The 14,441-nt window shown below is 39.0% G+C and overlaps 1 protein-coding gene across 1 annotated transcript; it reads left to right on the forward strand.

Moving 5' to 3' along the window:
* Window positions 1-4,301, forward strand: LOC311054188 (sialic acid-binding Ig-like lectin 5; the record flags this gene model as incomplete). The annotated part of the gene is made up of 6 exons (XM_084070066.1): window positions 1-91; window positions 2,551-2,874; window positions 3,110-3,367; window positions 3,481-3,771; window positions 3,920-4,055; window positions 4,238-4,301. The coding sequence occupies 6 exons, from the start codon at window positions 1-3 to the stop codon at window positions 4,299-4,301; spliced, it is 1,164 nt and encodes a 387-aa protein (XP_083926192.1).
* Window positions 4,302-14,441: the final 10,140 nt, after the last annotated feature.

Consider the following 14,441-nt stretch of genomic DNA (forward strand, 5'->3'; position numbering starts at 1 on the left):
ATGATTATAGACAGAAACACAGAAAGTTCACAGCAGAAAGATAAGAGAAACTTTACCATCAAGAAGAGACACCTGGAGGAACACAAAAGAGGTACAACACAATCAACGCCTTTTTTCAACAAAGGTCAGTTAAATAGATTTTTAAATGTTTTGTAGTAAAATAATACATTCATACAGATGTTCTGAAGGCAAGCATTGCTTTGGCTGCTGAGTATGGGAAAGATTGTTGGGGAATTAAAAGTGTACAAATGTGGTTGTCATGAGGATAGAAGTATGTTTGTATAATTTATTTACAGTGTCAATGATGTCCAAGTATGATGTCTGTACTGTAAGAGTCCCAGGTTCTCCCAGCAAAACCAATGAACTAGTATAAAATCCTGTATATAATTGCACATATGAACTACATTTGTCTGAATTTGCACAGAATAGGCTGTCCTGTGGAGACAGACTGACTGTGAGGATGTTGGCAGTCATCTGGATGACACTGCTCTTCGCTGCGATGGGCGGCACAAAGAGAAAAAAAGAATCTGGAGGTAGTTTCTTTTGCTGATGTGTAATCATATTTTATTGTGTATTGTCTTGTCCACTTACGTTTGTTTGTTAGATTGATTGATTGAATACTTTATTAACAGTTTGCAAATAGTGCAGTGGTACGATTATATACTGATATATATATATACTGCTAAAAGGATAACACAGAAAGCCCTAATGGCTTGTTTCCATTGTGGTCCTGTGTATTCAATTCATCAAGACATTTAAAGACATTTTATGGCGGTTTTGAATGAGGGTAAAGAGTCACACTTTTTGATGGCTGTTGGAAGGGCATTCCACATTTTGGTGGCATAGCAGTAGAACGAATTTAACCCTCTCACGTTATTGAAGTAGTTTGACAGGTGCATGGCCATCCCTGATCCCTTGAGTATCTTGAAGACGAGACCCATTGCAAGTTGCTGTACTCTGTCCTCTACCCTGAGCCATCCCACCCTAGCATAATGAGCAGGGGTTAGGTGAGTCGTAGGTGTGAGGCCAAGTAGTAACCTGACCAGTTTGTTTTGAGAGGTCTGAAGTTTTGTTTTTAAATGCCTTTGTGGTGCTAGAGTACCATGAGGTGCATGCATAGTCAAAATAACATTGGATAAGTGCTCTAGCTAGTGTCCTCTGTGTATTATATTGGCCAACGAGGAGATCCTGCCCAAAACCGTGTTCTTTGGTTGACTTTCTTGATTATTTTTGTTGCCATTTCTTCATTGGAAAGATTGTTCTCTAAAATACAACCCAGCTAGGTAATTACAATTTCACCCAATTTCACCCACTTTGACCGTGAAGTCTTTAGCCTTGCCGAGGTTAATTTTGGACCCAAAAATAATGGATTCAGTTTTGCCCAGGTGTAATGATAGTTTGTTATCAGCGAGCCAGGTGCATGTCCTCGCCCGAGACCAGGAGTGCCGAGTCATCCGCGAACAATAACAAATTGCAGTCATATGCTGATGTCATGTCGTTAACGTATGAACAGTAAAGGCCCTAGTATGCTTCCTTGAGGAACGCCGCAGCTCACTGGGAGGGGAGAGGACAGGGTTCCGTTCATCTCCATCACCTGTTCTCTCCCCTCCAGATTAGATTTTATCCAGAATGTATGTATGTTCATGCATGTATTGTATACACGCACGTCACACACTCACTAACTACAAAGACTACAAGCACTTTTTTGATTGATAACTAATAACACATTTTTGTTGTTAGAAAGTAAGAAAATAAATTGATGAGATATTGTACTCTTGTTTATGTCTTTGCTTTAAACAGGTACTCCTCCGAAATGGACTGTCAACTTCAATGATACTGAGGCTGAGGCTGGACTTTGTATTGTTATCCCATGTTCTTTCACTCATGATCCTACATTCAACCCCACCTCTGCAATATGGTTTAAATGTAAATCTAAACCTAAATGTGAGGATACTGACATAATATTCAACTCCACGATCGCTCAGGCCCCGTTCAGAGGACGAGTGGCCCTGTTGGAACCAAATATCACACTGAAGAACTGCAGCATCACCATCAATGATCTTACAGAGTCCGATACTGGATCATATCAATTTAGAGTTGTGACCCCCACAAAAACCAAGCCTAATGATGGCTATACCTTTGCTCTTCAAAAGACCCTCACAGTTACAGGCATGAAGAACTCTTTATTATATCGTCACCGTTGGGTGGAAACCTTGTATTATTATTTTTTAAATTATTGAAAATAGTGAAAATAGTCGATTTACAAGCTTGTAGATCAGCTATTTTCACTACTTTTGTGTAACAGTCTTGTATGTTGAAGTAGGGCATTAATTTATGAAAAAACGTAAAAGGTTGAAATGTGGACACCAACGATATACAGGATGATCCCATGTTTGTTGTTTGCTACCATATTGGGGCGGGGGAAAGAACAAAATCTACTGAATGCTTTACTAATAAAGATGATCATAAAAAACGTGTCTTTGATGACAGTTGTATTGAATAATCTAACGAATACTCAATGTTTTGTCGTCATGTTTGCTGTCCCACTAGGTCTAAGACAAAAACCCCAGGTAAACGTTCCTCCTGCTCTGACAGAGGGACATCAGACCACACTGACCTGCACCGCCCCAGGGCTCTGCTCTGGAACTCCTCCCAACATCACCTGGACATGGAGGAAGACAGGACACACTGACTCTCTCATCACAAGCAATGTCACTGTTTTCAAAACAGAGAATCTTACTAGTGTTGGTCAGATACACAGCTCAAATTTGACCTTTACCCCTTCACCTGAACACGATGGCAGTGAAGTCACTTGTCAGGTGACCTTCAAGGGAAACATTACAACACTGGAGACTGTGACCCTGAATGTTACCTGTGAGTATAACATACCATCCTTTTTGACCCTGCTTGTAGATCTGCTATTTGTGCTGAATGTTCACGGATGATAGGGACTCAAGTGGTTAATGGTGGTCTGGAAGTTAAAGTGAAGTCACATCACATCTTCATTTGTCATGTATTGGACCCCTGGTCAAAAAACACTTGTTTAGAGCAATCAAATAGCGCATTGTTGCATTAATTCAAATGTCCCTTTTGTCAATTTGTGTCAAAGACCTGAAGGAGCCCAGAATCAGAGGGAATACCACCGTAGGAGAAGGTGGTACTCTGAATCTGACCTGTGATGTTGAAAACTCCCCTCCATCTACTGTCATATGGATTGGACTTGACTCTAACAAGAAACTTGTGAATGGTACTGAGAGGGCCAATCTAGTCATTCCTATGGTGACAGGAGAACATTCTGGAAGGTACAGCTGTACAGCACAGCATCTGACCAAGACTCTGATTACGTTTACTGATATAACTGTGATGAGTAAGTACACTACACTGATCTGCTTTGAGGGAACATCTTATTTCACATTCTACAATACATACACATTTTCATTCATGTAATTTTATAGTACAACTTTGCTTGTTTGTCTCCAGCCTTTCCAGTGATCCTCAATGGATCTGAATGTGTGCTCAGCCTCCGGTTGGGAACTCTTATCTGTGTGTGTATCAGTGAAGGGTTTCCCTTGCCTACAATCAAATGGCCGGTATTAAAGAACAGAGGTGTGTATTCTTTCACGACAACAGTGGTGAACTTCACTGTTAGCAGTACCTTCTCCTTGACTGTTGAACACCACTACAACAATTATGTTAAGTGTTTCAGCAAAGGTTATGGGACACCAGTAAATAAGACACTTATCATCAGAAAAGATGAGCCAATGCAGGAAGGTAATCACATACATTTAAATATTTGTACATTACTGTCAACACTGTACCTTGTTTGTAACCAATTTAATTATTAAGAAAGTGTATCATATTATGGTCAACAAATATGACAGAGAATGTGTTTCTCACAAATATTCCCTCTTTCCTCTAGGTCAAGATAAAGATAAAGATGAAGAAAGAAAAGAAGGATTCTTCAGTATTATTACAGAAGTGAAGACTATCATTGCATTTCTGATTGGTGCTACACTTTCCATGACCATTTGCTGTTTGGCAAAGGCATGCCATAGGTGAAGTGTTACATTTTATGTTCAACAGCTTTTTTTCTTTATTCATGTTTGCAAGAATTGCAGATATTGTCCGTTTCCATTTTTCTTGAGAAATATGAAACTCCTATTTGTTCATTTTTTAAGATGTTTTTAGATGCTTTTTCTCTTCTCTTTTCATTTTCTCTCTCAACATTTCTACTCAGATGCACAGACAAAAACTCCAGAGACCAGGCTGAGATGCTGAAGATGGTCACTTTTATGAAATGAAATTATGAATTCTCATTATTAAGCTTTGAAAATAGAAAACATGTTGATTTTCACTGAACGCTTGTCTGTTCGAAGAAAGGGTTCGGCATCTTTATGACTGACTTGCTCATAACAATTCCACATTCTCCTCACCTCCCAGACAGGAGGAGGACAAGGAGTAGATGGAGATGAGCAGACCCCACAGCGAGAGACTCTGGAGGGAGGAGGTGAAGCAGACAGAGACCAGAACAGCAGAGCTCCTGATAGCTCAGTCCCTCAGGGTGAGGTGAAAGAAGAGGACTATGCCAATATTGACTACTCTCAGCTGAAAAGGAGAACTGCAGAGGAAGCAGAGCGCAAACAAGAGACAACAGAAACAGAGTATGCTGAAGTCAAGAGGGAGGAAGAGAACAAGATGCAAGACAGTGGTGCGGAGGACAGTGGGACATTAAAGGGGGAAGATGAGGAGGAGGAAACAATGATCGGACAGCATGAGAAGACAGAAGAAAACTGTAAGACTGAGGAAGACGAGGGTGAGGATACGGCTCTTTACTCCAATGTTAAAGCCATTATGGATGAGGGATGATGACACCGTGAACATTTGTCCGGGATTTGGTTAACCCCTTAAAGGGATAGTTCACCCCCAAAATGAAAAATGTTCTCCCATGGAGACTTGAATTCATGGATATTTTTTAGTTTTTGTCACATTCCTAAGATAATAATTTGAGGACCGGCAGCGGTTCCGGTAGGAGACACAAAGAGTTTCCTACCGGAACCGCTGCCTACCGGTCCGCTGGTCATCAAATTATTGGCTTAGGAATGCGACAAAAACAAAAAAAATATCCATGAATTCAAGTCTCCATGGGGTGACCAATCGTTTAATCATTTTTTGGGTGAACTATCCCTTTAAGCCCTATTATACTCTGTTGTTCAATGGCGTTGCACAGCAAAATAAGTAGCTGATCTACAAGCACAAAAGGCCCAGCAAAAACGACCTTCAGGTATTCTTGCTATTCTTGCTATTCTTTTGTGAAGATGTTCACCTAATGAAATGCCCAAAATAGGGTTGAAGGTGTAAAGTTCAGAGTTAACGCTGAATGCTGTCAGCTTGTGCTTGGGTTTTGATGTGTAAATAACTATGCTTTGTATTGAAGGTCAAATTTGACTTTAGTCATTTGTGTAAGTTGATCAGATGTAATTTGATCCATTACAATTATTAATGGCCCATTGTATACTGCCTACACCAATAGACGGATTTCCGCGCGACGTCATCACAGAGCAGAATGCGCAATCTGCGCATGCCTGGGGGAAACGAATTGTTGCGCCGTTCACTCTGTTGTTATATTCGGGAGTTAGCTAGCCATAATTCTGCTATTATAGGCATAATAGGCATAATGCTGCTATTATATACAAACAGATCCTACTTCCAACAAATCATTTTTATTGAGTAAACAAGGTATTACAAACTGCATAATTTAATCTACTTTCATTAAACACGGTGAAGATCATTTATTTTATGAATGGACATTTGACCAGAGCTGCTGCGAGTAATGGCGCCCTCTATAGGCTTAGTTGGCTTACCCCCTCCTCTGCGCGGTCATATCCTCTCAATGTTTACAAACATGAAACCCGTCTATGACCAGGAGAATTACCCTCCTCTTCAAACCCATCCAGCATACTATGGCAGCCAATAGAAACACATTATAGAAAGATAGAAGCTTCATCCTTTCTGTCTCTATTGTAACTCTTCGTTGTAAGTACAATGTTGAAGGCTTGAACCAAAAAAAAATATTTCACACACTCATTTACACTGTAATCAAGTGATGTGACAAGTGATTTGAATACAGTTAAAATTAGAACGAGTGCTCAGTCTAGAGCAAATCTCCTAGAACACAAATCAGCCTGAGAATTTAAATAACACCAGCACCTATATCTACTGACTTGAAATAATATAGTAGTTAGTCCAGCAGATCAGTTCAGAAAGAATTTCAGACTAAGGGACCAGCATGATAGGACAAGTCCTGCCTGTGTTTTGCACTCCATACAGTAGTGTACACGCTTATGAAATAAGAGCGACGATATGGTAGTACCCAGTTATAGAACACACATGGGAAAAGTCCCATTCTACTACTCTGCCACCAAAATGTGGAATGCCCTAGCACCATCCCTTAAAAAATGTGGATCACTGGCTTCTTTCAAAACCCTGAAAAACCATCTATCTGGAGACCACAAGGGGAGGTAAACACATTTTTCCCATAGAAAGGAGGTGTCATTCATTGCTGACATGTTGTCCTTTTTCTCCTTTGTACATATAGTGCTTTGAATTATGTAATATGATATGTATTATTGTGTTATTTTTATGCTATGTTGATGAATTGAATACATAGGACCACAATGGATACAAGTCCCCAGGACTTTTTTGTGTTATCCTTTTAGCCTAAATGTCTGACTGTACCACATGCTGTTTACATTTATGACTAATAAAGTATTCAATCAATCAATAAACTCATATTTTGTAATCACACAGTTTGGATTCTATGGCAGGAAACTGAGGACAAAAATATCACAAAGAATGTCAAGTGACAGTATAGTCAAATTTTACTAACAACTTCATGTGAACATGTGCTGTCCAGCAGACCATATGACATCCTCTGGTAAAAAATATTGTATTATATTTATAGTACAGGAATTAATTCTGTACAACAAAGAATTAATTAATGAAATGTAGACTATGTAATTAACCCATTAAGATTTGAGGTAATGCCTTCTAAATCAGTTTTCTGAAAAACTTATGTTGCTATATCAGTGGTTCTAAAACGTTTTAATGTCAAGGACCCCCACAATTATATGTATTTGGCTGCTGACCCCCCCAACTCAAAATATTTTGTTCCAGGGACCCCAAGAAGCAAAGATTTGAGTTAAAAATGTTTGCTTTACAAAATATATATTCAAAGATTTGCACAAATTGTCACACATTTAAAAAAAAAAAAGTAAAACAATTTTTTTTGGATGTTCATTTTTTTGAACATCCAACCAATGTGCTAGCCTATATATATAGCTAAAATTTTGCATAATGCAAGCAAGCACCCTAAATGTGCTGCTTGTGCAGGAAAAAACAGGGACCATTGGAGTCACAGACTTCGGTTGGTCACCAATTTGGGGGTAACAGTAGCAATCAACACGAAAGTGTTACTTACTTACTTACTTACTTACTTGCAATGTGATCTGTAACATGGCAGGTTGTCACTGTGCCACCACACCCACTTTGCAAGTCTTGCGCGAGAGGAAGTAAGAAATGTATATAAACCATTTAAAAAGGGAAACTCCATAGAGCGCACATCTCCACCAGGCCAGGAGGACTATCCAGGGCTATGCACGTCATGGGTCGCATCTGTCAGGACCAGAGGAAGCTGCGGGAGAAATCAAGTTTCTATGACATAGAGAGACAGATAGACAGAAAGAGACTCAGAGAGAGAGAAAGCAGGGGGAATAAGTGTACAGTATATCAAAAAGGCCAGAGGGGCAGAACGGCAGAAGGTGACAAATGGGGGCCAGAGGGGGCAGAGGAGCAGTGACAATGGTGGTAGGTGCTGACTGCTGAGGGAACATGGGGCTGAGTGAGGTATCAGATGGCTGTTGGAACATAGGCTACTGTACGGTAGGGCTGACCTCCATGTGGTGGAGATTTGCACTCTACTGAGCGCACCTTTTTAGTTGTACACACAATAATCTGCACATGTCGTGACAGCTACAGTTACACAAAGTGGAAGAGAACGACTACATATGGGGTAACTATCGCACACTACACTGATACCCCCCCCCCCCCCCCCCCCCCCCAACATACACACACACACCCCCACACACACACACACACACACACACACACACACACGTGCGCGCATACACACTAAACGCCTCTGTTTAATTCCAAAGTCTCAAAATCAAATTTTTACGATCAAGCATACACGCCTTCATTTCATTGACCAACATGAACATGAACAACTTGCCTGCATCCATAACTTTTAATTGTTAACCACAAAAAAGGAGTCACTTTTCGGAAGTGATTTCAGGTTTTATACTATATTGCCAAAATGCTATTTGTATAGACTTGGATGTTCTGTTTCAAAGTTAACGAATTATGAACTTGATTTTCCAAGAATTTAGGCTATATATATATATATGTAGTCATTTGGACACCTTTATTTTTTCATGAATAGGCTATACTGTACACACAGAAGCTATCAGTGACTCTTACAGTACATATAGGATGAATTGTATATTCAATATAAAGTTCAATTTATTGTTGATGATTTCAAACATGCTTTATGTCATTAGCTGAGCTGAAATACAATCTATTTGAAATGTCTTATGAATGTAAGCTAATACTCATTCAGTGGTTCAATAAATCCAAAAGCAGAAGGATAAAACCACAGGTTTTCTTGTCATTGTTCCCAGTGAAGAAATACTTGGCTGCCGCACAATTCTTACAGTACGTCTGATACATTCAATGCTACTTGCTGCCTATTAGAACTATGCCTCTGGGTATGTATAGGTGAAAATAAACAAACAAACACATAAACAAACCAACAACTCCAGAAACAAATTATTTATTTATTATTTATATCTACTTTTTATGTCATTTTAGATATTCTGTACCCATAGATACAAGTATGACCATCAATGGATATGAAATATTGTCAGAATTATGATGATAAAACATGGCATGCAATAGGGTCCACCCGGAGGAACAGTACATGTTGTGACTGTAGCTGCAGTGGATGCAGTGATGCATATAATACCCAGCTACTATAACAGTAATCCAATGCAGAAAAACAGTTCATGTACCTCTGCAGTCTGTGTAAAATCAATACTACATTTTCTAATGTTAACATTGGAACCGTAGATATTACCCTCCCACGTCATTTACCGATGACTGTGTGTCAGAGTTGGATCTGAAAGAGTGTGTCAACAAGAAGGATGACCCTTCTGTACCATGCCCAATTTATTCTTCCGTAGAGAAGCAATATAATTAGTGTTCTCTTTGTCAGGCTTATACTAGGCTTAATTAACCTCTGTTATAATAACTTTATTTCCAATAAAATGATCAAACATGTTTGCCTATTCTTTTGTGTATTTGTGAATACAAGGTGTACAAGAAGAACGAGTCCTTTGTAGTATGCCTGATATATGAGGTAGAAAAGTATGGTAGCAATTGTGTTATACGTTTAGCCTACATAGTCTGAAATGAAAACAGAAAATGACAACAAATTTTCCTTCATTAATTTCCTTTTCATCATTCACCTGCTCTGTGTAAATTCTGTAATCTATGATTACAGTATAGTTTATTACAATACAATAGATTAAATTACTATTACAATAGAAGTTCTCAGCCACATTCCTTAAAAATAATCAATAGTTGACACAATGTCAATGAATGATTAAATGTTTATTGATGAATAAAACCTGTCTTTTAATAAAATAATGAATAGAATGGGCTACTTGTTTGTAAGTCTCCCTCGCAAACACATTATACATAAACTCTTGAACTAAAGATTGATTGATATTGCTGCCCATAGTTATGTGGCCCTGAGACATGTGGTCCCCTGGGATATTTCCTTCCTATATATTGTACAATACAGTATATGTATGACTTATATGTATGTGACTTTTTCATTTATGGTTAGTGGCAAGGGTAACTTGTTTACCTTAAAAATATGACAGTACAAATTGTTTCACAGAAGACATTCAGTTTGGCACAGGGTTATGGACTTTAATTGTGTTCTCATCCTCTTTGCTGAGCTGGAAATGTCTCCAAAAGATTAGGCAAATATGCTTCATGATCATTTTATTGGAAATAAGCTTCTCATAACAGAGGTTGATGAAGAACGTAGGATTTCAGACAATGTAAGCCTGACAAACAGAAGAGTGATGATACTACTTCCCTACGGCAGCATAAATTGGGCATGATACAGTGGGGTCATCCTTCTTGTACACTTTGTAGACACACTCTTTCAGATCCAACTCTGACACACAGTCATCAGGAAATGACCTGGGTTCTGAATACCTGCAATCACAGAGTTTACATTAGAAAATGCAATGGCTTCACAAGTTAATCAATTGTTTTTACATAAATTGAACATCGAAATGGCTGGTTAGTAAATACAGCGTTGAAATTGGTGGTACTTACGCGGTACAGCATCCACCGCAGTCACAGTCCCAGCACTTACTGTTCCTCCAGTTGGAGCCTGCTGCATGCCATGTGCCATCCGCATCATCATAACAATGAGTCGTACCTATGGTTACATAATAAATGCAAGTTAACTCACTGTCAGTCACTCTCTCTCTCTCTCTCTCTATAGGTGTGTGTGTGTGTGTGTGTGTGTGTGTGTGTGTGTGTGTATGTGTGTGTGTGTGTGTGTGTGTGTGTGTGTGTGTGTGTGTGTGTGTGTGTGTGTGTGTGTGTGTGTGTTACCTTGCTTCATGAGTATTTGAAAGCAGGCAGCATGTATCATTGAAGGCAGGGCACACAACAGTAAAGCTAAAGCCAAGTATTTCTTCACAGGAAAAGTAAAAATAGAGACAGAGTTAGAATATGCTGGCTTTCATGAATTGCATCCTTTACCTAATGTTATCAGAACACGTACTAAGAACATTGATGTATTTAATCAGTAATAAGCAGATCAATCATCATACTAAAAAGACAATCTGTAAATAATTGCGTAACTTTACGCATGTAGCCTATACATCAATGACAGTATAATCTAGAGTTAAAATCATCTGTAGTTATGTTTCAATAGATACACAACTAAAATGACAATATTCATTTGCACCTATGTAAAACAAAACTCACCATGGTGGCAGCTGAACGGGACCAATCGTTGTCTCCTTTTAAAATATGTTTGTTCTTGATGTTTGCTAGCCTCCTGTTTTAAACTAGTGAGTCCTCAGAGACTTTGGAATTAAACAAAGCGAGGGGGGGAGGTCCTAAGTCCATGTGTCATGTAGGGAGCAAACATAATGGTAAATGTAAAGCAATTTGGGGGGGAAATGGTGTAGGTTTATGTAAACTACTTATCTCAGGTACTATATGTAAATATGTAGATAATTTCTTTGTTTTCTTTGATTGATCTCTCTTGCCCCCCCCTCTTCTTCTTCCTTTTCTTTTTTTCTTTGGAAATAACAAAACAAAAAAAAGAATTTCACCCACTGTTTTACTTCTGTAAATCTGTGATGTGACAATAAAGCTGATTCTGATTCTGAACTATGTGGCTGATGTTGACAATAATAATGATAATAATAATAATAATAATAATAATAATATGGAGAATGACATGAAGTAATAGCATTGTTGGGTCCAAGCTTCTCTACGTAGCCCTTGTCCAATGCAAAAAGGAGTGCAAGCCATGTCTCACCAACCAATACATGCAGCTGGCATGAACGCTATGCGCGTCAATGACATCAGTAATCAGTTCCAGCCCACCAGTGGCTACTTAACACCAGCTATCACTTTACGCATCCTAACAGCTGGGTCAAATGTGACCCAACCCTTGTTGGCAGCAGCAAGATGGTAGGGGTCAAGCTGGATTCTAAGCAATGCCAAGCTCACATGTCAATATGAGACACAAGGCTCCCAATACCAGTACCCAGGGGCAGGGCCCAAGTGGTTCTGGTCAGGCTATGTGCCCTTGACCCTCCGTGGGAGTCCCTGCCCATGGACGTGCACAGATAGACTCTAGGTGGTGCTGGAGCACCTGCCCTTTGCCCTCTTGACCAGAAGTGCCCTTTTGAAAAAAGATGAAAAGTTTTTTTTTTTCAGAGTTACTACAGGGGGTCCGCCAAATCTTTATGTGATATGATTTTTCTTTTTACCATAACCACTCGAAACCTAGCATCCCTTTTCTGAGGAGAACTTTAGCCAAAAATAGCGGATCTACAAGCCCACAACGCCTCGCAGCGCGAGGCGTTGTGGGCTTATAGATCTGCTAATTTTGGCTAAGAGGTATAGGTGTAGAGGGGGAAAAAGAGCAGACCAAGTAAACAAAAAAAAGTATAATTTACTTGAGCACCTGGCCCTCAAAATGTCTGTGCACGCCACTGTCCCTGCCCCTCGGGCTATGCCACTCGACATGTATGCTGCCAGAGTCTGTAACCCCAACCTTCAGGTGGTGCAGCAGCCTATTGCCTTACAGGAGACTCAGCCACAGTCTCTGTGCTGGCTGCCGTACCCCCACTGCAGCAGAGACATACTGTATGCTGGGAAGTGCTTGTTCACTCTTATTCAGACCATGCATGCCAGCCTGGCAGGAGAAATCTAATCAAATCAAAACTCTGAGCTGCACATGTTGGAGTCCTATGATTCTCACTTAAACATTTGTTTCTTTCAATTACCGCAATACATTTATTTATTTTTATTTGACCTTTATTTGACCAGGAGGAGATCAGGAATCTCTTTTAAAAGAGATATACCTGGCCAAGATAGCAGCCATATAAAAACAACACAAATCACAACACATTAAAATACAACGTTGCTGTCCGGCAGGAACCAGCTAACTCCATTTTTTTCCATAAATCAGGGCCATTGAACACCCTTTACGTCTGTGTGTTGATTAAAAAAATATTGAACCAATGAAAATGATTAAAAAGTGCTTCTGACAAAACCAGCTAAATCCATTGGAACCTCAAACGTTCTGCTAAACCAGCTAAGTTCACCACAGGGGAGTGGAGTTCTGGTTTAGCTGACTCCAGGCTCCACCCCCTTTTGACCTCCAACCCCATTGTGAGCTTGGAGGTCCATTCAGCTGTTCTAATCAATGATGAACAAAACCTCCTAAATCCACTTTTTTTTTGTTTTTGTCATTTCCTGAAAAATGAACATTTTGGAGTTAGCTGGTTGCTGCCGGACAGCAGAGATATGCAACAAACATGTATAAAAGTGACCTCTCGAGAAAAACAATGACATGCCTCCTTCGCTACATCCATTATGATTCCATTAAATGCATCTCTGGATATAAATGTGTCCATGTGGTGGAATGACTGAGGGAAAGCTACAATAGGATGATGTTGGCATAACATCATTTTTCTACAGATTTGTAATACAATTTATGATTATAATTATTATATTATATTTTATTTTTAGTGTGTCACGTCTCTTTCTCATTGTTCTTATAGATAAAAGATTCAGAATTCAGTTAATAATCAGTAACCAATTATTTACAAATATTGAATAAGTCATCGCCAAGTCATTTACAAATGATCTATTAACTGTTTACAAGGAATAGTTATTATAAAATGTTGCTTGGTACCAACAGTAAACGCCCTCTTCATTTAATATTGCATGCAAGAAAGACCACAATGAAGATCTATGGAATTGACTAAAATACATATCACTTCTGTTTTTACTTCTGTGTTTTTAATAACTGTGCGTGACAAATGAAGGTTGCATTGAATGACATGTATAAAACATGTATAAAATATGCTATTTCTTTCACAGATTCTTTATTGTACAAAACTCTATATAAATTATAATACAATTGATTTCAAACATATATCAAAACAGATCTGCTGCTCAAACACATCTACATTAGTGATAGACTTCATCATTACAAATAGTATGAACACCACAGCACCAACAGACCAGCAGTCTGAAAAATAAATGAGGTTTAGACAACAGAATGGTCATAAAAACAGATTTGAATTCATAGACATTAAAATTTAAGACAGTATGAGAAAAATACTGGAGATTAAATCATTTACTTTAATGCTTCAAAAATGAGTCTTGGCAAAAAACAAAAAAATATATATCAGTTTGCCTTTTGGCAGGCAGAAAGTGGTCATCACAGACCATGTGCATAATGAGTTCTATCTCATTTCTGATTGGTGCCATTTGTGATGTTGCAATTGCACCCAATCTCCCCTACTAGAGGCATAAACATGTTGAATATTTTCAACATAAATGGTACAAGCTTTTCAAACCACTATCCATAGCTGCCGACTATCTGGTCAAGTTAAATCAATAATGCCACCTAGTGGTCTAAATCCACATAGCATCAAGTGCCCCTCAATGCAGCCTGGAAGATGGGGCTTCCAGACGGCCTCAGTGAGCCACAGCCAGTCCATAGCATAAGCCTACCCAGACGAAAAAAGACAGATAGTTTTTCACAT

Source organism: Gymnoscopelus microlampas (assembly GCF_963454915.1).
Source record: "Gymnoscopelus microlampas genome assembly, chromosome: 10".
Classification (NCBI taxonomy): domain Eukaryota; kingdom Metazoa; phylum Chordata; class Actinopteri; order Myctophiformes; family Myctophidae; genus Gymnoscopelus; species Gymnoscopelus microlampas.